Genomic DNA, 26,675 nt, shown 5'->3' with positions numbered 1-26,675 from the left:
CAAACTATGTTAGGATCCTGGAAGATATTGGAAGCCCAGGCCTGGTTCAAAGTATTAGTAAACTGCTTTTATTTCCCGGATTTATGGGCATCATTTTATAACTATTAACAATGAGAAATGTGTTATATATATTCAGTACTTTGTTAAGGAAGGAACTCATAAGACTCAAGCAATTTATGCTCAGTATAATATAATGCAGTAACAGAAGGATATACATGTATGTGTGTGTATTTATGTATGTATTAAAGGGTAGATATGGCCAACTCAGCCACAGTATTCTTCTCACACCTGGGTCTCACAGAACTCATTATTTTACTGTGATGGGTATGTACATAAAGCACCTTGGTACCAAAAATTCCATAGTCAGTTTGTGGTAAGGATCATGTAGATACATTTCTACTACATGAACACTAAATGACCAGCCTCATCCATTAAAAATACCCAGGGTTAATTTCTTACTCAGGATTTTCCTGAGAACAGAACCAAGATGATGCAGGGAAGATGAAAGGATAGGTAAATAGATAGGTGGATATATAGGTAGATAGACAGACAGACAGAGGACAGAATTGGTTCATGCATTTATGGAGACCAAGAAGACAGGTGATAAATACAAGGGACACGTGCTACACTAATGCCAAGTTTTACAGAAGGAACTGAGGTACAGGGAGATTTAAACACTTGTGTAAATTCATAAAACCATCAAATGATTGAGTAGGAAACTGAACACAGGAGATCTAGTTTAAGTTAAAAAAAAAAGCAGTTATCAGAAAAATTTGTCCTTGGGAACTGGTCTCAACATCAGAGAAAAATATCAATAAATGTTTTATGTATTACTAATGGTTTCTAACAGTCATCTCTAGGATTTGACCTATAGGATAGCAGTAGTGTAATTCAGTACACATCTCCATCATTCACAGAGAATAAACACAAGGGATTGAATCAGCTTTATAAATTTATGACTCTGGAATAATGCTAATGCATGGCTAAATTCTATATACAAAAATAAATGGAAAATAGTTTTGTATAACTTTGAATTAATCTGTTAATATCTAGTGATTTCTATGTTCTTTTGATATACAAGTGGTTTTTAGCCCTTTAAAACTATTTTTTATTATTTTCTCTTGATGAATTTATAATTTATAGTTCAGAATTAATTTCCCCATATGTAAACATACCCAACAAACATAATTGGGCTTTTAAAGATCTCCAAGAAGGGGCTGGGGGTTTAGCTCAGTGGCATAAGCCTTGCAAATGTGCGGTCGTGAGTTCAATCCCTGGTACCGATAAAAAGGAAAAAGACAAAAAAAAAAAAAAAAAAAGATCTCTAAGAAAACTATCATTTAGCATTCTAATAGATAAATGAGCCTTGAATCGGTAAATAAATATGTTGATTCTAGTTAACTGAGTGCAGACTATTGTTCACATAATTCAGAATCTGTTGATGAAAATAAAATTTTTTTCTGTTAACTATGTTAACATTGGGAAAGTCACATTTATCAATTATAAGTATTACAGGTTTTTAAACAACTATTAAAACATTTTATGTTTAAGTTGATACCATGATATCCAACCTATACAATACAAACATTAAATATAATTAATTTCAAAGAAGGGAGCAGTAAATAAAGTGTACAGTGTTGTGGTGAAGCAGGAATTAACCTAGAGCCAGTCAGGATGGGACAGTGGTCATTTGGAGAGTTGTCTGGAGTATGGCTTCCCCATGATCCTTGGCGAAAGCTATGAAATGTGCCAAATAGAGATAAATGATGTTTTGCAAAACATAGGTCAATGATTAGTTTCAAAGTAAGATATAACAACCTATCAAAATTGCTTGTATAATAATTGGGTTTGTAGCTCGTACCTGATTTAGTAGGCTGCTATGGTTAACTTTATTTGCCATTGTGGCCCAGATACTAGTACAAGCTCACCTAGGTGTACCTGAGAGAATATTTCTGGAGGAGATTGCCATTGCATTAATTGACTGAGTAAAGGTTGTCTTCACTAGTACCCTGCAAATAAAACAAAAACTTGGAGGAGGGATGAATTCCAGCCTCCTGTTTGAGCTGGAACATCCATCTTCGTAGTTCTTGCACATTGCCACTTCTGGTTCTCAGGCATTCAAACTGCAGTCCAGGAATTACCTCACTGTCTCCCCTGTGACACATGATATCTACTTGGCCAGTTACTCAATTGCAAGTCTCAGTTCATGAATCACTTCTTAGAGAATGAACATTCTCATATTACACTATTTTATGTTGTCTCAACCCCAAGTCAATTTCTATCTTATTGCCATGTTTGCCTTTTCATTTCCATCTCATCCATTTCCATCTCAATCCTCTGTTGCTCTTGCCCTCGTGGTATTTGGCTACTGTATTGATTCCTCTTGAGGCCAGATAGTGATTAGAAAATGAAGGAAGGCATGATCTGTGGTGTCCAAGGCTGAGTTATAGAAAGTATTACCTTCCTGCTTGGTTTTTCATCACCAACCCTGGAGAAATCCAGCTGCCACACTGAGAAGGCTCTCAAGCAGCCTCTGAAGATTGCTCACCCAAAGCAGAAGTTGGGCCTGCCAACAGCCAGCACCAGTTTGCCAGCTATGTCGGGAGGCCCTAGCAGGAGAGCCTCCAGCCTTAGCAGAGTATTTAGAGGACTGCAGGCCTCACTGACAGATGTGTTTGAACTTCAAGGGAAACCCCAAGCCTGAACCCCGGCCACACTGTCCCTGAATTCTTGACTTCCAGCAACTACAGAAGGTAGTGTCTATAGATGTAGGATCTTACATCAACAAAGACAGCTTCACACAGGCTTTGGCACCTGAATTCAGGTTGTAGCTATATGAAAAACCAGAAACTGTGGAAGTGGATTTGGGACTAGACTGTTAGTGAGACTGGAAGAAAACTTAGGAAAGTGTTGGAAAAATTCAAATAGCCTCTGCAGAGACTAGAAGCAACCTGATAGCCGTGAAGAGGCACTGGTTCAAAAATGAAAATGTTTCTGATACTGAAAGAAGAAGGATCTTTGTTATGTAATGACAAAAAGTTTAGCAACATCTTCTATACTGTGGCAGGTAGAAAATAAGACCTAATAAAATGACTTCGCTTTTTAGCTCATGAGATTTCAGGGTGGCTTATTCTTGGTGTACAATATTAAATATGAAAGAAGACAGATAAAGCAGGTCAAAGGAATTTAGCTCTAATCTAACTGTGGCTCTGATCCCACATACATACAAAAGCCTAAAAGCAAACCTCAGAAAGACCTATTTCCAAGTGACTTAACTGGTTCAGAATAATGTTCAAAAATATTTATTAGGATACAAAAAAAAAAAAAATCTGTCTCACACATAAACAAAAACCACCAGTCAGGTGAATAAAGACAGTAAAGATTTAAGATAAGTGGAAAAGTTATACAATAGAAACTTTTGTAGGAATGTTAGAGATAGTAAAATTAGTATAATTTGAAAGTATATTAACATTAAACATTAAAGTGGTATAACTACATTTCAAGAATTCAAGGGAAGTAAAGACTGAGTGTAGGTAGATAGGTGAAAAATCATTTGTTTACCTCAGGAGATGGAGCTTTAAAAAGACTCCATAAATTTGAAATAGAAAGGTATATCTCCAATGTAGTGAGTAGCATCTAAGTAAAATTTTCAGCTAATATCATAGTGGCCAGAGACCAACTGTTCCCCCCTTCAGTGCCAACAATTCTCCCCATATATCTACCTTCACTTTTATTTAGTTTCTGTACCTGTGACAAAGGGAAGGCAACTTAAAAAAATGGAAAAAATAGGTCGTATTCCTACATTAGTATGCATTATACTGCTGAAATGTTTACTTCCCCCAATTAACCTGCTGCTAATGCAGGCCCGTAATCCCAGCGCTCTGGGAGGCTGAGACAAGAAGTTCACATTTAGTGATACATATATAGATATATAGATATGTGTGTGCATGTATACGTATATATATATATATATGCAAATATGAAGAGAGAGATCTAAGAGGTTATTTTGTGTAAGTTTTCATTGTTTTTAAAAAGATGAAATTTGGAGGCTTTTATTGTCTGAAATCTTTCCTAATCAAGGAAGTCTGGTTTAGGCATAAGGATACTAATAATAAATTAATGGAACAGAAAAATTGCAATATAGTCCTGTAAAAACTTAAAGAAATTATCTTTTATGGAAACAACAAAATAATTCAGTAGAGGAAATTACAGTCTTCTCAACAAATGATGCCAGACTATTTGAATGACCTCATTAAAAACAAAACAAAAATAAAACAAAGAAATGAAACCTTGACCCTCATCACACAACATATCTAGAAACTGCAGCAACAAAAAGCATAAGGTCTGTCAAAAATGAGCAAAAATCTTTATGATCTTGGATTAATGCGAGTTCTTTTTAGTACAAAAGCAAATATAAATCAAAATAATAGTAAATTATACTGCATAAAAACTAAACATTTGCTTAGAAGTTATCTAAGAAAGTGAGAAAACAAGCCACAAAAATGAGTATTTATTGAACAAATTCTGATAAAGGAATTATATAGAAGATCTAAAGGACACTTATTCAATAAAGTTGTTATAATACTCTTAATACAGTTTTAATTCAACCCTGTTAAAAATCATTTGAGGTGACATTAACCAAAGAAGGTAGGTAGTTTAAACACACGAAATGCTACTGAATATTGCTGATCATTAGGGTAATGCAAATCAAATTCACAACAAAATGTGACTATACCACTACTAGAAAGGCTGAAATTTAAGAGACTGGTAATTTTATGTATTGACAAGCAATATGGAGCAACTTTAGCATTTATTCATTGCTGATGGGGATACAAAACATTACAGTCACTCTGCAGAACAGTTTGACAGGTTCTCATAAAGTTAAATACACATTTATTATAGCAGCCAGCACTTCTCCTAGCTATTTACTCAAGAGCAATAAAAGATGTATCTATACAAAGGCTTAGGCTTGACTGTTCATAGGTGCTTTATTTATAGTAGCTCAAAGCTGGAAACAGCTCAGAAGTTTTTCAGCTGATAATTGGATACTTAAAATGTATTATATGTCATGCAATGGAATATTTCTCAGCAATGCTAAGGCACAAACTACTGATGCATGCATCACTGTGTAAGGCACTCACAACCCTGTACTAAGAGAAACCAGACACAAAGGCCTTTAGACTGCTGGATTCCATTTGTGTAAGATTGTAGGAAATACAAAGCTATCATGATGGAAAACAAATGTCAATTGTTCAAAACCACAGATAGGTGGAGAAAATGCCTGCAAAATGGAGAGAAGCAACATTCTTGAGGTCATGAAAATGTCCCATGTGGTGGCTATTGACTTTGCCTCATTCATATGCATGCACTGGATTATCTAAATCAATCTTTTGTCAATTTTGTTATATATAAATTTGACCTCAATAAAAGTGAATGTGTGTGATAACACCTGTGATTAAATTAAAAAGCACCGTAGTGACTGATTAGTATTAATGGTAGCAGTGATATAGAAAGGAGGATTAGCTCCTTTAACGAAGGTAGATGTAATCGAACTGAATTTTCTTAACAATCTGTAGATTTTTGTAGTGCCGTGTATTTTATTTTAAACACCAATTCATCATTTTTTACTTTTTAATCAGGAAAAAAAAAATCATAAAGTTCTCTACACCTGGACCTTTCTCTGTACTGAAACATGGATTTGAACGTAATTTTTAATAATTCAGGTTCTTGCATCTAGTTATATGAAGGACCTTTGCCGTCTTGATTTTCACTGTGCACTGGGCCTAGATGGTGTATCTGTTGTTCCATAATGTGTGTCTCAGATTTGAGTGACCCAGAACAATGCAATTTTATTGTCTCCTGTTTTCTGTGATCCATACCAAGCCATCACATGAGCTTCTCTGCAAGGATTCCTCATAAGATGGAAACTGGCTTCTCTAGATAGTCATCAAAAAGAGTGCCCACAGTGAACCTGCTAACTTTTTGTAGCCTGATATGGAAAGGGCATCTTTGTAGTTCTGTATTTCATTTGACAAAGGTGAGTTGGTGCATGTGGCCACCTCCAAGGGAGGGAATTACACAAGACATGAATATTAGGATCAGAGTCACTGGAGTCCATATCAGAGGCTGCCTGCCCCAGTAGTGATTAATAAGTTGGAATGGTGGATATGGATAGTCAAAGATAATGGACAGGTAGATTGTTATACCACAGTGTTCCATACCCAATTTAAAGAGAGCCCTGAAAAACTTGAAATAGTTTAGGAAAACTTGACCAAAATGATGAACAGATATAAACATTTTTCTCCCATATATAAAAGTTAAAGGAGTCTACGTTTTGCCATAAAAGTGGAAAATTTAAATAAGGTGTGGTAAAAGTTAATAGAGCATTTGAATGAGTGAATCCTAGAAAAGAGGTTATACAGCCATGCTACTCAGCAGTTACGAAACTTGTTACTATAGAGGAGAGATTTTGTTTCAGTATGAAGAAATTTCTAATGATTTATATGTTTTCTCTTTACTATTATTCACTTTACTATTATAAACCAAGTACCTTCTGGAAAGTACTGGCTACCCATGACCAATAGTCATTTATTCATTGTGCATTTATCACCACCAAACGGATTTAATTTTCTTTTTCTAAAACATGACCCTATTATGTAGCTTAAGCTGGCCTAGGCTGGCCTTGAACTCACTGCAGAGTGTAGGCTGGCTTAGGACTCATGACAACCCTCTTCTCTCAGTCTCTTAAGTACTGGGATTACAGGAGTGCAGCACCATGCCTGGCTTAATTACTTTTTAATATGGAGCCGTTTTCACTTCTGAAGGCCAGGACTTTATAGCAGTGGTTACAGATAATAGTTACTGTGACATTCATACTGTGAAATTTTTCCTTTTGGGAAGACATTATGATACACAGAAGGAAATAAAAATGAATGAAACAGGAGTTATAAATATGCACTGTTTATATTTGCATAGATACTTAGACATGTAATTTCTAAATATGGAAATATGTTTCTTCTGTTTTTACTTATGATCATGAAAGTACAATACATTTTGGGAATATTTTCATCTCACACTTTTTCGTTGCCCTAATAGTGTAGGAGGCAGATGAGAATTTAGCTTTTTACTATGGTTTTGTGATTGTTCAAGATAGTGTTATATATTGTATATATATATATATATATATATATATGTATGTATGTAATGGGCAATGAGGGAATTTCTGAGTTCATTGAAACCGATAGTCATTATGAGTTTTATTTACTCCTAAAACTACCCCTTTCCCTGAGAGAAGAGGAGAAGCTACTACAGATTCAAGACCATGAGTAGTAGAACTTTTAATCTTAAACATGTAAAAATAGTCAGCTACTGCTTGTATTAGACAAAAGATTAAAACCTGTAGGAATTTAAAATATCTAATTAAAGGGGACTTGAGATGAGGGGACTTGATATAAATATTTTCTGTTATCACCATGTACAGTTGGACAGACTACCGTTTTAATGTTCATACACCAAAGTGTTTAACTTGAGACATCCAAGGTAGCCATTAAAGAAACGTCATTTCTAGAAAGGATATAGAATTTTTGAAAAACATCTTTTAAATTTACATCTATCAAATGGTATGTAGCCCTTGAAATAGAATATGTATACTTATGAATTTTTAAAAATTAAAATGTAGTAAATCCTTAAAATTAATAGTTTGTGAAATGCTCTTCAAAGACACAGTGCTTGTGATTAAGCTTGTATACTCTGGGTATACCTTTTGAAAACAAACATTTTCATGGAGGTGAATTCAAAATTTTTAAAATATGTAATATGCTAAATTAGAATAGAGACATCTGAACTTTATTCCTTGGTCTGATAGTAGATGAAAAGAAAATAAGTAACTGATGTACCCACCATTATTTATCATGTCCCAGAGGCATGAGGGTGAAAGTAAACTCTTCTTAGCGACATAATTCACATTGAAACAAGGTAATTTTTTTAAACACTTAAAAAAAAAAAAACATGCTAAAAACACAGACCTGAATCATAGATTTTAGTTTTACTTTTAGTTTAGTTTAGCTGTCATTTGTCAGTTATGTTTTGAAAATACTGTTTTTAATTAAAATATCTATTCAAGTTTAGTTTTAGTTCTTTATCCTTTATAAATAAAAAGATCTTTTCATTCCATGTTGAAGAAAAAAAACTGATAGTAAAAGCATTTTTCTCTTAAAGAAACTTTAAATTTAGAAGTAGACTGATTTGTCTACAGGTATTATTATTACACTTGGAAATAATATCTAAAATATAAATACAGGTTGAGCCAGGCTGGTAGCACACACCTGTGATCCCAGCACTCGGGAGGCTGACACAAGAGGATTGCTGTGAGTTCAAGGCCAGTCTGGGTTATAAAGTGAGTTCATGGCCAGCCTGAACTGTATAGTGAAACCCTATCTCAACAAAACAAAATCATTCAATCAAGCAATCAATCCCAATTAAACAAAAGCATCACTTGACTTGGCTATATATATTGAAACTGATTATGGCTGATTTAATTTTTCTGTATTGAGAATTCTCAAAATTCAATTTAAACTGATCACATAATCTGTACTTCTTTTTGTTTAAATGGAAACTGACATTAAAATTTTCAGAACACGCATTAGGCCAAGTATTTTTATCCTTTCTCAATGGTTGAACTACCAGACAAACAACTAGCACTGTTTTTAAAAGTGTGATCAAATAAAAGATAATTGTAACAGTGTATGCACTTCTAAGTGCATTCAACTTTATCTGGATGATAATAATGCGTAGTATAAATAAAAAGAAAAATCAGCATGTATTAAATACTCTGTAAGCACTAGATAAGCTTTTTGTAGGCTTATATAATATGGATTTATTTTAGGTATTATACTCATTTTACAAATATAGAAACTAAGGCTTAGAAATACTGACACATTTAAGGTCACAGAATCTGTAAGTGGTATTTAGAATTTAGGCTATCAAACAGTGATTCCTTTTTATAGGCTTTATTAACCCCTAAATTATACTATTATGGCATATCTGTATTCTGTGTCTATAACTGAAATAATTTTCCTTTAAATTTGATGTTTTATGCGGAATTTTGTATTCTCTAGATTTTATGTATAATCTCATAGACCATGCTTATAAATGCAGTTTAAAAATGGACCCAATACTTAACACTGTGGTGAACCTATGGCATGTGTGCCACAGCTGGCTGTTCATTATCAGTGAAAGCCCTAGGAGGTTCACCATCACTGGCATATGTGAAGTAATTGGAATGTTACAATCTTTTCAAGAATTTCTCAGTTTTGTCATAATATTGTATCCAGATCCTGTCATGCATACATTACATTTTATTCCTTGATGGCTCCTTCTCCTGATATTAGATACTCATTTTCACATCAGAAAAATGAGGTTGAAATAGTAGTTTCGTGTCCCTAGTTTGTATTTTCCTTCTGGACTGTATCTTCAAGGATGAATTTTTTTTTAAAAATTGGTACCAGGGATCGAACTCATGACCGTGTGCTTGCAAGACAGGTGCTTGTGCTGCTGAGCTAAATCCCCAGCCCCAAGGATGAAATTTTATTCAGATTTCTGCTGTACTTTACATTAGATCACAAGGCTCTAGGGATGTGTGTAACTTCATCAGAATAAAACACAGTTTTGAATATAAACCAATATGGGCGAATAGCAAATTATGTTAAATTGAGTTGGCAAATTCAGAAAATCAAGCTCTGATTTTGAACAACTGTGCCTTTATGATTTAAAGTCCTAGTTATTTATGAAATACGGAACAATTCTTATTGCGTCTGATGCTTTGATTATATATCTACTCATTCTTTTTAATGTCCAAATAATTATAGCTTGGGAAGTACAGATCTTTTTTCTAGAGTAAGAATAAACTTGCACATCTTATAAAGTTTTGATTTAGTGTAATATATTGTATCACTATGTAATTTATTACTATAATAGAGTTCTTTATAGTCTGGGCTTTTGTTGTCTTTATAATATTCTGTTTTAAAATATTTCACAAATTGTTTGTTAAGACCTTTATTCATCTCTGGAATTAACAGCAATTGTTTCAAATGTTATGCAAGTAGAAATTTCCAGATCTCATCTTTTTTTCTTCTTTGATTACATTAAATAACTTTAAAGACTTGCCCTGAAGAGAAAATGAACATTTTCATTCTTAGGAAGAACTTTTTAACTAAAAGTCAAACTAAAAACCTGACAATGTAATTCTAAAATGAATTTAAAGCATTCATGACCAATGTGAACATGAATTGTAATTTACCTTTGACATTGGGCTTGACTACTGTATTTTATGAATCTGCATTTTATATTTTATCTGCTTCCTTTTATCTCCCGTCAACTTTGTAGTAGTTGAGGGATGCTCTCTGATATTTTATCCTGTGATACATTTAATGAAAAATAAAAGGCCAGTCTAGGTTATTCTAAAATTTCCATTTTAGGATATGAGTTTTTGAATTGCTTTATGTATGTATCATTAGACATAATTTGTTCATACATAGATTTACCAAAAACAAAATAAATTCAGGATAGTGGTGTATCTCTAGATTAGTTTAACACATTAAACACTTCATGCATCTTCAACCTGAGAAACTTTAATATTTTCAAATGAAATCAATCTCTTTTTCTAGGTTAAGAACTGATATTTTAGAATGGCAGGGAACAAAGCAAATATGGCTAATCTTAACAACCTTCTTTTTAACTTATTTTAGATATCTTGGCCAGTGCAGAAAAGCAATAAGTAGCAAAAGAAATTAATAGGAGAGAGAAAAAATATCTTTCTTAATAATAGGTGTGATCTTTTTTATGGAAAAATCCTGAGGAATCTAAACAAAACTTTCATAGGGTTAATGAGTGAAACCTGTATACCAAAAACTATAGTGTGATACACAGAGACAGTGAAGATCTAAATAAAGTTAGAGATATACCATGTTCATGGATCAGATGAGTTAATGTTGCTTACATGTTAATTCTGTAAAAACTGATGCATAGATGAAAGCAATTCTAAATCAAACACCAGTATACTTTCTTTTAGACATGGACAGGCTGATTATGAAATTTATATGCAAATACAGGTGAAAAAAGATGCCCAGATTTGAACTCATTCCACCTAGATTAGGATGTATTATATAGGAATCAAGAAGTATGGTATGGGTATAAATTTTATATTGGGAATTCCAGAAACCAACTCTCAAAATACATTCAAATATCCAAATAATTCATTGGTGGTAAGTGAATAGTCTTTTCAACATATAATGTTTAACAACTGATTATCCATTTGGAAAAATGATGACACCTCACCCTTATTACACTTCATGCATGAAAATTAATTTCAAAGAAAGAAATCTAATATGAAAGGAAAAGGTTCATACTTCATAAGGAAGAGTAGGAGAAATTCTTAACAGTCTTATTCAGAGATTTCTTTAGAAAGCAAAGGCATTGCTTTTTAAAAACTGATAAATTAGCTTTCCATGAAATACAAAATTAAAAAATATTAAATTTAATTAAAATTTTTTATAAAGAGTGTCACAAAGTGGGAGATGATAATAAAACATCCATATATAATGTGTTATGTGTACATATCTGCAGTACAGACAAGGATATGTATCCAGAATCTCAATGATGAAAAGAAAATTCAATTTTTAGAGACAGACAAAAGCTTTTAAATATCTCACTGAGGAAAATGTATGAATGGTCAGTAAGTATGCAGAAAGATATTTAATATGATTGGTTATCAGGGCATTAGAAATTAAAACCATTCTGAGATACTACTAGAGACCCACTAGAATGGCTGAAATTGTAATAGACAATACTAGCTTTTGGTGTGGCAATAAAGCAAATATACTTATGCATTGCTAGTAGAAATGTAAAATGGTACCTGTATCAGCTAGGGTTCATTAGAAGTGCAGATTTATATAGAGTCTTCCAAAAAAATGTATACACATTTTTAGCAATTTGCTGTACTAGTAAATGTCTGGAAGCTAATGGCCACCACTTTGAGCATCTCTTGTAATTGTAGAGGCGTAAGGTAACTTGTATTAATCTCACAATGATTCCAAAAATTTAGCATTAAATATTTATACAGATTTTTTCTTTTTCTGATGTATACATTTTCAGCAGATTCTGTATATATATGATTTACAAAGTAGGTTTATAGTGGTTATCTGCAGAGTGGAAGAATGCAGAATGACTGCCCGCGTGCGGACAGCCAGAGGATCCAGGTGAATGTTAAAGGGCTCGATGCTCAGTCCTGTGTGCGTCCCCAGTGAAAAGCTGGAGGTTCTGGGTAGGGAAGCCGAAGAGTTCATGCTAGAAGCATGAAGGAATGAATACCCAAAAATGATAGTGAAAACTGGAGCTCCTCTGAAAAAGAAAAAGGGCAGACTTCCCTCCTCTTTCCCTTTTTATTCCATCTAGGCTCTGGGTCGGTACCACCCCCTTCCAGGGTGGGTCTTCCCTCTTCATTTTACTGCTTACAAGCCCATCATCCAGATGCACTGTTGTAGTCAGGGGTTGTATACTAAGAACAACTAGGATTAGGACATGGAGTTTACAATATTTTTATAATGCTCACCAGAAGTTAACACAGGAAAATGTAGGAAATCTATCCGCAACACCACAGACATAGATTATTTAGTCAAGAGCCTAAACCCCACAGCAATGTCCCACATGAGTCCAGATAAAAACCCAGAGCTCAGGACAGTGCCTCCCACGAGTCCAACTGGAGGTCCAGAGCCCACAAGAAGGACTCACGCCAGTCTCTTTTATGGATCTGTGCCGGGAAGACCCAAGGGTCAGCGGTGGGAGCCAGAAAGTCCATGCCAGCAGGATGAAGGAGCTGTGCTAGTGGGATGAGGGTTCTATGCTGGAGCCGAGAAGTCACACTCACAACAAAGACTAGGGCTATCCTGAAAGGCACCACAGCTGTCCTCAGCGACACGGAGGCCCCGAGCTCCTCCGACGACAAGCACAGTCGGGTACATGCCAGGAAGCAGCATGACGAGTTCATCCTGGAGACCAGGCAGCACATGTCTTCCCCTCCGGAGCCAGGAATCAATGCTCGATGTGAGGACCTAAGTCTCTCCAGGAGAACCAACAGCTCAGACAGCAACTCTTAGGAGAACCCACAATGCCTCTTTAACACTCAACCCTCCACATCTCCTTTTTTTTCTACCTATTTATCTTAGCAACTTTCCTCAAGTGGAGCATCTTTGCTCAATGCCATGCTGATGCAATCCCGCTGGCGTTAAGTTGACCACTAGTTTTCAATCCATAACACGCATCCAGAACTGCTTTCCACTAAACCACGTGGCATTTCTTATTCAGGTCACCTCCACAGTTAACTGTTACAATAGACAGAAAACAATCTTGCAGGTTCTTTTAAAGTTAAAGTATACATTTACCATATAATTCACCAGTTTCTGTATTAGTTATTTGTTTAAGGGAAGTGAAAACATCTACAAAGACTTGTACACAAATGTTTATAATAATTTAGTGTATTAATTTTAATAAATAATTTTAATATTTGAAACTCCCCTATATACCTATCAGAATAGATCAAGCAAGTGTGATATATCCCATTTAATGAAATACTATTTAGTGATAAAAATGAAAAAATTCCTTGTGCTGGGAACTGCATGAATAAATCTGTAAGCCACTGTAGTGATCCAAAGATGACAGAACCTCTCTTGTGGTTTCATTTATATGAAACTCTAGGAAATATTAATGTGAGCCCAGGGCAGAGATGATTTTCTGTTATCTTTATAGTGATTGTCAGTTTACATATTTGTCATCTTATTGAACTACATGTTAAAATAGATGTGTCTTATTGTGAAAAATTATATCTGAATAAAATGAAAAGTTATAGTATCAATAGTCTGTTTATACCTGATACCCAATAGAAAATAACTGAAAAATAATGCACCCCCATGCTTATTTTCAAAGCTAAGTCTTGCTTCAAAGTATTTCTGAGAAGATAGCTATTAACATCAAAATGTAAGATTTTTTTATACCAGGAATCGCACTCAGGACCTTGCACTTGTCATGCAGGTGCTGTACTGCTGAGCTGTATCCCTGACCCCAAAGTATAAGAATTTTTACCTTCAGTGTGTTTGTGCAGAAAACAGTGGTCTGTGTCACTTAAAATTAATTGAATATAGTAACTTAATCAAGGGAAGCCATCAATTAAGTACAAAAGCAATATTAAGAGTCACATTCAAAGTAATGTTAAATGATACTTAAAAACCACGTCTTTAAGACATAATACTTTTAGTTTTAGAAAAATAGAATGATTGCTGGGTGTGGTGTGTGAGCAGGCTTGAACAGGAAGAGTGTTGCAAGTTTAAGGCCAGCCTGGGGTAATAATGAGTTCAAGGCTAGCCTGAACTACATAGTGAGACCCTGACTCAATAACAGAAAAGAAAAGAAAAATAGAATGATATGTTAATGTTGGAACCTTGTTAAGATTAATTGCTTGAGCAAAATACATTGTATTGGGAAGGATGTGTTATAAGTGTTGCTTGTAATAAAAATTTTCCTTGCTTTCCCCCCATAGGAATTAGTATCAGAGTTACTTCCCTTTATCCCTTTATTTCTTGGACTACACTTTTTCTCCTACCATCATTTCCCTCAAAGGAATTTCCTCTAAAAACAAAACAAAATATATCACTTCTATTTCCCTTTCCTATTAGCAAAGTTTTAGTAATTTGACAAAAAGTCAGTGTCCTTCAGTTGACCATCAAAGTTATTCTATACCTCAAAACGTTCTTAAATTTTTTTTTCTTTATAAAGAGGACATTATAATGGAAATGATGAAGTTTGGTACAGGAAATTGTGATTCCTTCTATTGTTTAAGGTGTCCAAAATGTTTAAAGTATATACAGAGGCCATGTGTCAAAAAATAAATAAAAAGAATGTATTTAACCGTTATGTCTCTCAAAGTATTAACTTTTAGTGTCCTCCTTCCCCCTTTATGAGCTGTGTCTGTGTAAGTGGCTTCCTTGACTAACTTTTCCGCCCACCAGGCACACTCTTGAAGTAGACGGGTGATCCTAGTTTGGGGAGACTTCATAGACTCTGCTGGGATCTCAGCTTGGTTACTTAGCTTAGTGCTCCTTTTGGCTGGAGAGTCATAACCACACAGTCTTCCTTGCCCTTTCTACAGATTTGTCATTGGGAGAGAAAAACCAGGACAAGTGAGTGAGGTTGCCCAACTGATAAGTCAGACCCTGGAGCAAGAGAGACGCCAGAGAGAGTTGCTGGAGCAGCACTATGCCCAGTATGACGCGGATGACGATGAGGTAGGGTGGCTGTGAGTGCTGTTTCCTGTGTTGTCCTCTTTGTGTTGACCACCGTGTGCAGCTCTCGTATTATTGTGTGACAGTGTGGTAGGCCCTTTGCTTTTTCTTAAGGAGAATGTGTCTGCAGTGAGCTACACATTTATCCTCACAGGAAAACAATAGCATTTGTAGAAACATATGAGGCAAGCTTTGGCACCCTATTGACCACATGTGAACTGTAGAACAGATCAACCTTATCTTTTACCATACCATTATATAGAAATTTATGGAAGCAAAAAGGGATCCGAACACCAAAATGTGAATACTGGCTGCTTCCATTGCTAGAATTAGATGATTTTCTTACTTTATAAACAACAGAAAAAGTACATTTAAGTGAAAATAACCATTAGTACATACAAAAACATACACAGAAAGTACTAAGGATTGCTGTTTCCCGCATGTCCCCAAAGTCCTTTAGTCTGCTCACTATGCTTTGTGCTAACACAGTGCAGAGCACAGCTTTTCCCTCAGCATGTGCTGCACAGAATAGGTACATATTGGAATAATTTTACTCCTGCTTTCTGTAGAAAATCAAGTAAACGAGGACATGCTAACGCCCAAGTAAAAACAGCTCTCTAGAACCCTTGTGTGCTGCAATGTAATACAGATGCTGGCCTATTTCTAATGTCAGTGCCAACATCCACTGATAAAATGGGACAGTGTGTTATGTGATGAACACAGCCAATCATGCGTCTGTTTCATATTGGCGTGTCAAAAGATCCAACAATTTAGTTGTAGTACTTTATAATTATTACATATTGTGATAAAATAAATATTCATTATCCTAGCTGTTGTAAACATAGTGAAACTTCATGTTTAGCATTTGCTCTCACCTGAATATATTATTTTTCTAGAACTTTTTTGTTTTTAGCTAGGACATAGAGAAGATTGATAATTGGATATTTAAATATTTTTCCTGTGTGTTTATTTTGAGATGTTTTAGCACAGATGTGTAATAAGTTTTCTTATGTTTGCAGTATACAGTGGATGTATTCTGTGTATTATTGTGAAAAATTACAAATAGTATATCAATTAACTTTTTATTAGAAACTCTTTAATATTCTTTTGAAATTCTATTTACTTATTTTTTCACTTGTAGAGTCCACTTCAAATGGGACGTATTTTTTAGTTGTACTGGTAGCTAGATATGAAAATTATTAAAATCATATTTTTAAATGTTATTTTGGATTCTAAAATTAAAATGCTAATTTCTCAAATATTTGTACTTGGATTTACCTAATTTTCAATTCTCTGCTCCAGTGTTTTATGTTTTATTAGAGGCGTTGATTTGCTTTGGCTGCAAGCCTATTGCAGGATTTTAGAATCATCCACTGCAGGTTTAGTTTTTACCTCTGCACCCTATGAGAAAGATTGTGGTCCCAAGATTCAGGAGAGTATGGTGACATCAAGTGGTGGAAAGGGAGGAAGCCAGTATTTCTTGTGTAGGTGGCTCAGGAGCCTTGCTTTAAGGTATGGGGAGGAGGCTAGATCTCCACATCTCTTCCAACTTGTCATTCTGTAAGTGTGATGTGCGACAGCAGTTCTAAAGAATGAGAGTAATAAAACCCCGTCTTTCTTTGAGGCTTATCCAGGTGAAATGTTTAAGTCACATATCACATTTTCCTCTGGGTATTTTGAGGAATTAATCACATTTTTCACCAAAAGTTTTCAGCTCAAGCAGATAAGCTTGTCTGTGTGTGTATGTGTGTGTGTGTGTGTATTTTTGGAATATGTTCCAGAATTATATTTTTGATCTATTGAATAAATACGAAAAGAATGTTTTTATTTCACATTCATATGTAAGAACATAGCATATAGCAATTGGAAGATAGCAAATGAGTTTATTTGTATATTTTTACACAGGACATTGTTAATTTCACCTATAGTTTTATAGGCAGGAGTAATGGTAAATAGTGAGTGTCAGGCACTGTGAGAGAAGGTGCCTGTCCTACATGATCTCATTTAATCCTTAAAGCAATAAGTAGGTTTTTTTTTTCTAGAAATACAGCAACTGAAGCTTTTTGTTGTTGTTGTTGTTGTTGTTTTCTAGTTGTGGAGTGAATAGTTGGCAGTGTTAGATTTGGAACAGTCTTCCCAGCTCCAAATCTGGAGTCTCCCTTGTTTTTGAATAGAGTGTACAGAACACTCTTGATTGGTCTGTCGAGATTCAAGAACACACAGAATCACTGGGTAACCAAAGATATTAAGAGGAGTCCAATTTAAAATAATGGGGCTTCTTATGATACTCAGGTTCTGTGGTAGTTTTAATAATAAGAAAGTTGAATATATGGGAATTACTTTATTTTAGGCAACAACTGATGAGCATCATCTGAAGCTAAACAGAGAAGAATAGCTGAGTATAGAAATGTTTAAAACTTAGTTTAGCCCTCTGCTGAATGTCCTCTTTTTTCTGGAGGTTGTAGAAATCAGCTGCTTGCTACTGTTATCCCAAGCAATTTTCATTTGACTGAGAATGCTAGTCTATTTCTTTGTATTTCTCTCTCATCTCCTATTTGTGTCTTTCCCCTTTCTAGTCTGTTGAAGTATGCCTTACTTAAGATATGCCCAAGTAAAGCCAACTCCTAATTTTCTCTCCATAGGAGAGATAAAAGCTAAATATATAATGAAAATCTACTCTAGTGTTAAGACTTTCAGTGTTATTACTCAATGTCATTTTTTACTAATATTACCAAATATTAACTGATTGGTTTTAAGGTTACAATTTTGTTTTCTTTCACTGTAAATGAAAATAAAATGTCCAGCAGGTGAAAGAACTGAGGAAAACCAATCCTGGGTAGTGAATAGATTTATTGTCCTTAAAAAGTGATGTGATTCATTTCGTGTAACTGACCGATTTATTAATTTATTTTTATTAGACCAGGTCGTGAAAGTGTATAGTCTCACTTGTTTTTTTCACTTTTCTCATTTTATAGAATCTTATGATTCCAGAGTTAGAATCACTTCCATTTGATATTCCATGTGACATTCCCTGAATCTAGTCAGGAAAACCTCTACTTAGATACAGAGTAATCAATACAGCTGATTTCCAGAGCCAGCCTTAGATTCATATTGTTCACTGAAGGCTGCAGAGCTGCAGTTGTTGATCAGACCCCTCAAGGTTGCTTCCAACTTGGTTCTTGTCAGAGAGGAGTTAATTGCTTACATTGGCTACATGGAAAATAGCATGATGTGAGAATTATATCCTGAAAAATTAAAGTATATTAGTTTATAAGAAAGAATAGAGGGAACCTAGGAATAATATCTTTGTATGTTTCTTAATGCTATATTATTTATGCTTACGTGTATCTGTTTTATTTGCTTTAGAGAATTACAAGTAATGCTCTCTTAGCCTTTGAAATGTATAGGTAATCCTCAAACTATTTAATGTTTTACTTTTTCTATTTGTTTACTTCAAATATTTAAAATAGAAAAATTTTAAATAGGCAAAAACCAGTTCCATTTTTAACATACGTTCCTGTATCTATTTACTGTCTGCTAAATATTCAGATTGAAAAATTAAAAAATAAAAAATGACCCTGACCTGAAGGCTGAGGAGCAAGAGGGAATATCTTATGAAGAAGAGGGAGATGAAAACATGAACCACTGAAAAATTATGAATACATATCTGAGTGTTCTATGATTGATTGCATTTCTGGACAATATAATTATGTTTATTTGTTTTTTTTTCTTATTCTTTTTTTTAAAAACTTGAAAGGTAACCATGGAGGATTTCAATAAACCACTCAGACAGTCAACACTATGCCATGAAATTATGGGGGTATGGTTCATTTTTCAACTAGAATTTAATTTTTAATAACATCTAATATCCTATCATAACTCACAACTATCAACACTTTGACCTTTTAGTAGCAAAATGCTGTAACTCTGGTATACAGTTTGTGCACTGTTTTTGTATTTTATGGGTTTCTATCAAAGATTGTTACACAATTTAAAGGCCGTGGGTTCTCATTAGAAATACAGTCTGCACGGGTTGGTACTGTATGCCTTTTATGAATTTGGAAATAGGGCCATTGAAATTAAAATTTTATATATACTTACAAAATTTGGCTTCTCACAATATTCTTTTAAACGAAAGTATTTATTGTATTGTAAAGTCTTATATTTTAGATGGCATTTCAAAATTTCTTTAGGCAGTATTTTATAATAAGATTAAACATCACTTTAGAAACTGGAGCCCCTTCTCTTAAAATATATCATTCTTTCTTTTATAATTTGTGTTTATTTCTGAAAATTATCAATGTAATAATATCACAACAGTATTATTATTATAGACTTTAAAAATATTAGATAAAATTGAAAGTATCTACTTAACTAAATATGTATTTTTTAATGCTTGGGTTAATTTGTAGGGGCAAACATATTAAAGGAACCAATGGTTTATGTAAGAATGTAATTTTATGTAAGAGGATTAAAAATATTGTATTAAATTTGACTCATCCTGCTTTCCTTTCCTAGTAGAAAATAGATTGTGTGTCAGGAAGGGATTGCAGTTATTATGAATGATATGTTAATACCATAGATTTAACAAGGGTATATTTTATGTTGTGTATATAATGTGGAGAAACTGCAAGTGGAATATTTTTTAACCAAGGTATAGTTGCCTCCCCCTTAGCACTTGACAGTGTATGTTACAGCAAGTACCAGAACTGGTGTTTTTTGTCCTTGGCCATGACCCTGTTGTTTTGGTGGGGTGGGGCATGAGACATGCTTTAATTGTTTCTGTCAACTGTTTTAGAGCACTGAGGCTGAATTGCAAGAAGTATGTGGCAACTGCAATAACAATAACAACAGTTTCCTTAAGGTTTGGTGTTTTTTTGTTTTTGTTTTTTTATGTAAAATAATTCTTGTCTGCACCTTCCTGTTTCATGTATAAAATCAAATGTTCTGTATGTCTTATTAATTGTCTGCTGTGAGAGCTTCTATTGAGCTGTATGTTTCAATAATTTGAAAGTAGTGATTTGAACAAAGCTTTAATTCTGAATGATAGTCCATATTTTAGGTACAGTTTCTACAGTTTGAACTTGCTTCCTAACATTTAACCATGACTGTTTTAACCTCTAACATTTAAAATACTTTGTAATTCCAATTAAAGGGGAAAATGATATATCCAACATTTGGGCTGTATGAGGTTTACAGGATGGGTTGTGATTTACATTGTTTTTAAATCCAGTGTCTTTTGAAGAATCTGCTGATAGAAAGTTTCTATTTTTTCTAGACTAAGTGTATGTATATTTAAATAGTACTGTTTATTTATTTGCATGAATTACAGCACAGACATCCCAAAATGTCTGAGAAAGTATTCTATTTTAAATAATAAAATAATCTCATAGAGGTAATAGAGCTTACATGGAGGTCAGATATGTTTTAAGAGGCCAACCAGCCGATGGTGATAAAAGTAGCCTAAGAGTAACAGAAAAGGAAAATGTTTTTAATAACTATTCACATATCCCAATTTTATTGGATATGTAAAATCTTTAAATTATAATTATGTCCTTTGGTTTGTGTACCTCAAATTTATGAAGATAATCCTCATTGAAACCTACAATCTCAAGGTTTTTAAAAGACATTCTGTGGCTTGATCTGTCTAACCATACTTGATGTAGCCTAAGCAGCTACCCACACTCTGCGTGGGCACACGCACACACACATACGTGCCCACACACTGGCCCATGAGGGTGGACATGGTCTTCTGCTTATGGTCTTCTGTAAGAATATTCTCTATGTGTAGCTGTATTATTTCTTATAACACTGAACACAGAGAAGGCGATGATAGGGTCAAGGGCAACAGAATTAGTAGAGCAACCTTCAACCTATAAACAGTGTCATCTTTTTGTAGCTAATTTTCTTTGTATTATTTTTAAAAATCACGCTGCTGCTTTGAATATGTTTTCTTGCTTATCTCCAGCTGCCACAATATGATACTATTTTTTCATGGCTAGATAGAAAATAACAAAAGTATATCTGTCATCTTTCATACCATTAAATTCCTCTGACAGCTCAGATTTGTCTTCCCTGAAAACCGTGCTTTAACAATACTGTATTATACTGTGAACCATAGAGTTTGTAGTAGTGTTAAAAAGACGACGTAGAAACAACATAAATGACAGTCTTTTTCCAATTTTAAGAACATTTTAGTTTTTAAAAATTAAGTTTGATATCATTCTTTACCAAAAAGTTCTAGAATACTAATAGTCACGCAAAGAGATGGCCTGATGAGACCAGTAGGCCAGCTTACCTTTGCTCTTCCTGTTTTCTTCAGGATGAATCATTTTACCTTTAAACAGGTTAGCTTTTTAGGACTTTGTTTAGGTTTCATCTCCTCACAATGCCTGCTTAGCTGAGCAGGGACCTTTTTTTCTTTTTTTGGTACTGGGGATCGACTCACGACCTCATGCTTACAAACCAGGCACTTATGCCGCTGAGCTAAATCCCCAGCCCTAGGGACCCTTTTTATAATATATCAATGACACAGTGTGTCTCTCTGTCATTATATATGTATAAGTTTTTGCATTCGCCTATAAACTGTCCAATGACAGGTATTAAAGACATTGATTTTTAATACATACAGTGATATGCACAGCACTGGGAATATTAGAGGAAGCAAAGAATTTGAACCAAATTAAATTACACAAAAGAGGTTAAGATAGAAATTCAAGGGCAGAGTCAAATGAGAATGAAGTTTGCTCAGAAACATAGTAATGAGAAAAGAATATATAGAACTCTAGAGTAAAAGCTGTGTCAAACCTGGTAAGACTATAGAGATTCGAGGTAAGGAAAGGCCTCAAGGAATAATCCATGCTTGCCCTTGCGTGCTTTACAATTGAGCACTTTCTGCTACCTTGTTACAAAAATCTTGCTAGACCATGAATTTGGACGAGTGCCCTTTCTCTGTCACACTATTCTGAAACCCTCTGCATGTGAAACAAAGAAGAATGAATATCCACATTTCATCCATTGAAGAGTTTGAAGCTTTCAGAATACCAACCTGCTGACTCAGGTTGGCATGACTTATAAAATAACTGCGTAAGCCTGTAATAGCAAAAGGGAGTCAAAATGGCCTTAAATTATTTTAAGGTCAGTTCCACATAAATGACCTTTTCTCCGGTGAGTTAACTTAAAAATAACCTTCAGTCGGAGAATACATTTGCATGAGCAATAAAGACCAGGGGCAACCTAACCAAGGATTAATGGGCAGAAGCTACCTTATCGACCCCATTCATTATATACTAATATTGATGCTAGGAAGTAGGAAAAAGTCATGATTGAGTTCTGGAATTCTAGCTCTTAAAGAAGTTTTTAAAAACTATTAAGATAAAATTGACTAAGAAAATTAAATGTGTAATGTGATATATTTTATCCCTGTGTATCCCCATTTTAAAACCAGCTTTTATATACATACAATAAAATGTACAATTTTAAGTGTTTTTAAGGGTTTGGTAAGTAATTACTGCCACAATGAAGATACAGATCATTTTTGTTATACAAAATAGTTAACTCATGAAACTCTGCGGTCACTCTCAGTCCAGAGCAGCCACTCAGTCTGCTTTCTGACAGTGTAGGTTAATTTTTCTGTTCTAGACTGTGATTTGAATTAACTCATAAGGTACTTTTTAATATCAGTCTTCTTGCACTCATCCTAATGTTTTTATTTATCCTTAATTATTATAATATTTCAACTGGTATTGCTTTCAGTTATGGGAGACAAAACCAAGTCATACCCCAAAATGAGATGCATAATTGGAGAGCCCTACCATAAAACTGGAACACTATGAGTGAACTCTTCATAGTTAAAAATAAATCTACCATCCAGGAACTCCATGTGAAATTACAGTCTCCTAGCTTAGTGCTACGTGAAATGGAAATTTTATCTAAGAAATGATGACCACAAGTAGCCTAAATGTTTATTGTATTTCAGGGCAGGATTATCATTTGAGGGGGAATTATCTTTAGTCAGAGCCTAAAAGTTCCAAGGAACATAAGTTTACAGTTTTAAAGTACAAAACTCAAAACACTATGATAAATAAACAGCAGGAAAAAAAATGGAAGGGGGAGAGAGTGAGAAAAGAAAAGAAAAATAAAGAGAAAGAAGAAGAAAAGTTTAAAGCCATTTTATTATCAGTTACACTAATCTGGAACAAATATTTTCATTTGCATATAACTTCCTCAGAGAACATAAATATAAAGAAAATACCACTCTGATACCAGTAATGTAGTAACATCTTGAGAATGTGAGAAGTATGAGACAGTTGTATAACCCTAATAGTAAAATCTTTTAAAGATGAGCAGGAAAATATATGTCTATTTCATTAATAAAAGTAACACAAAAAATCTTCAGATATTGTCAAACCTTATTTAACGCCATAAACAGGAAGTTTATCCAGGAAGGAAAGTATGGTTTAGTGTTAGAAAAGCTGTCACTTACTGATTCGACTTTATAATGGAAGGCAAGAACAAGTTAAAGAAATAAATTAGAAAGAATAGCATAAAGCTATTATTCATAGATGAATGTCTAGTTGGAGCAACTCAAAAGTACTACAAATAAATTGTTAGAAACAATATAAAGTTTTCTGGAAACAATATAAAATATAACATCTATTTTATTGTGTCTACAAATGGAGAGAAAGTACAAGTGTCAAAAAATAAAACATAGGCAGGATCTTCATACAGAAAATAAACTTTATTGAAACATATTAAAGAAAGCTTCTGTAAAGAGACAGAGAGATCATGTTCATGGATTGGATGACTCAGGAGCTTAGCTGAGTTAGTTTTCTCTGAGTTGATTTAGATGTTCAATATAACTCCAGTGAAAATATTTCTAGAGGATTTTTAAATGACTTTGGTAAGCTATTATTAAAATATATGTGAAAGAACTGTGCAGTGGAAGTAGCCATGACATTTCACGTACCTTGAAAGAGATAATTATTATTAAACTGTAGAATTTACACCATGGCAAAAGAGTAACAAGTTGACTAAGGAATACTACAACAGTCTCTTTGTTATATGAAAATTTGGTGACATAGACAACTCTTGATATAAATTGAGACATGTTAAGCTCTTTAGTAAGTAAAAAATTATAAAATTGAACCACTGTCTCATTCTATACCAAAATTTTATTCAGCGTGAGCTGATTATTCAGATAAACAATGCGAAACTATGAAATTCAGAAACAAAGTAAAAGTATCTTTTATGACCTCCAGGTAAGATTTCCTTAGCTGAGACACTAAGAAAGCAAAACGAAAGGATTCAGAAAGTAGCGTAAAAATTAACAACTTCCATTCATCAAAAGAATGCATTTAGTGAAAAGATAAACTAAACGCTGGAAGAAAATGGTTGATAAGCAATTTGAAAAGTATTATTTAAGAAGTAATTCTATGAGCCAAAAAGAAAAAACTACATATGGGCTATTGGCTTGAACAGGTATACCACAGAAGAGACCTCAGTGGGAGATGTTGCCGAAATATATTATCAGTCAAGAAGGAAAAATAAAAAAAAGATGAAATATATTTCAAACCCATTAAAGCGATTTTAAGTTTGTTATTTTAATTGTCAGCAAAGTGTGGCATAAAAACAACTCTTACTCTCTGCAAATAGAACAATACATTTGCCCCAAAACTTTGGAAAACTATTTTGCACTATTTAGTAGATTCAACAATTAAAACTTTTCCTAGACATTTCAGTAAAACTTTTATATATATGAATCATAACACTCGTGTTTTATTTTAATAGAAAAAAATTGAACACACCTAATGTGCGTCAATAAGAGGATAGGTATATATGTGGTGTTGTGTTCCTACAGTGGCCTGATACCCAGCAGCTGGGGCAATTTTGGAACCATACCTTAAAAGCAGAAGACACGGAGAAATACATCTAGTGGGGCATGGGGCACACCCCTGTAATCCCAGCTACTCTGGGTATTTATCACCAGCCTTTATAGTATGCATAAAGATGCCATCAATGAAATTTTTGTTTCATTTAATTTTGTATTTTACATTCTGTAACTATAATTTCAGGTTCAATTTGATTGTCTCTATCATTTTTGCAGTCATATAAATTTTTATGTGAATATGGTATCATATTTTCCAAGATCCAATTAGTTCTATATTATGGAACTATTAATATGCATAACTCTTTGGTAGCTGTAGTTGTTTTCTGAACATTAAGAATTTGAAGAAATACAAATCTCATAGTGTCTTCCCACAGTTTTGCTGGCATCAGAATAAGTGCTTCATTGTTTCCTTGGCAAGTAAAATGAAATTCAAGGAAAACTGCCAGTTTGAAATTGCAGTGTGACATTTGAATTATAGAGGTCTACTTTGGTCTTTTGACTATTTAGTTCAGGATCCCAGCAGGAAAAAGAAGATCATTGGTTTCCTGCTGTGTGGAATATATTTATTAGAATTCTAAAAACAATAACATTAATCTGTTTGAAAATAGCATTTATTAAAAGGAATTTAATTAAGAATATTGACTCAGAGGAATATGTTTTATGCCACAAGAAGCTTGCATTTTGCAATAGAAACAATAAATATAGTAAGGAATTTAAATAATTTTATGAAACAAAATTTCATAAACAAATAAAAGAATAACAATAATTATTACACTGTATATTGTTATCTTTAAACTAGTTATTTAGATAATAAGACATAAACCAAAATGATTCTTACAAAAACTAGATAGTAACACAGAATTTTGTTTGCAATAAACTAAGATAAACTAAACTAGTGGTATAAAAGAAACCAATTAGCATATGGATTGAAGTATTGTTAAAGCAATGGAGTTTGTATTTTGAGGAAGTATTTGAATTTCTCCCTACTTCCTACATCTCTTTCATTTTGCTATTTATGTGGACACACACAAACACATCTTGTTTCTCTCATATAAGAAAAGCCATGCGATATCTGAGTTTGTGTATCTTATTTCAGTTAACATGTTCTCAAGTTGTATAACTTTACTTATGAATGCTTCAAGTTTACCTTCCTTTATGGCAGAGGAGTACTCATTTGTGTATAAACACCACATTTTCCTTATTCATTCATTTATTGGTGTACATATACATTATTCCAAGACCTAGATATTAAGAAAAGAGGATCACAGTCCTGTCCATCACCCAGTGCAGAGTTCTTGAACAAAAGCAAAACGTTGCCAAATGTTTCTGAACAAAAGTTTTTTTGTTGTTGTGTTTGGCTTTTTTTGTCTTTTTGAGACAGAGTCTCCCTATGTAGTTCAGGCTGGCTTTGGGTTACTTTAGAGCTCAGGCTGGTCTGAACTTGCAAGCAGTTCTCC

The 26,675-nt window shown here is 33.9% G+C and overlaps 1 protein-coding gene across 15 annotated transcripts in view; it reads left to right on the top strand.

Annotated features, from left to right (window-relative positions):
- Ppp1r9a (protein phosphatase 1 regulatory subunit 9A) overlaps positions 1-26,675 on the top strand; it is a 291,628-nt gene that overhangs the window by 189,477 nt on the left and 75,476 nt on the right. For 8 of the 15 annotated variants that reach the window (XM_063242525.1, XM_063242522.1, XM_063242531.1 and 5 more), the window contains 3 exons: positions 15,197-15,332; positions 19,087-19,149; positions 20,128-20,193. In XM_063242525.1, the coding sequence (XP_063098595.1) occupies positions 15,197-15,332; positions 19,087-19,149; positions 20,128-20,193 (265 nt within the window). The remainder of the gene's footprint in view (positions 1-15,196; positions 15,333-19,086; positions 19,150-20,127; positions 20,194-26,675) is intronic. The other 7 variants (XM_013158292.3, XM_023567303.2, XM_013158291.3 and 4 more) reach the window with 2 other exon arrangements.

The sequence above is a fragment of the Cavia porcellus genome, unplaced genomic scaffold (genome assembly GCF_034190915.1).
Source record: "Cavia porcellus strain 051 isolate PalLab524CR breed Dunkin Hartley unplaced genomic scaffold, mCavPor4.1 scaffold_2, whole genome shotgun sequence".
In the NCBI taxonomy this organism is placed as follows: domain Eukaryota; kingdom Metazoa; phylum Chordata; class Mammalia; order Rodentia; family Caviidae; genus Cavia; species Cavia porcellus.
The sequence above is the reverse complement of the archived record's forward strand: the minus strand, read 5'-3'. Positions and strand labels throughout refer to the sequence as shown.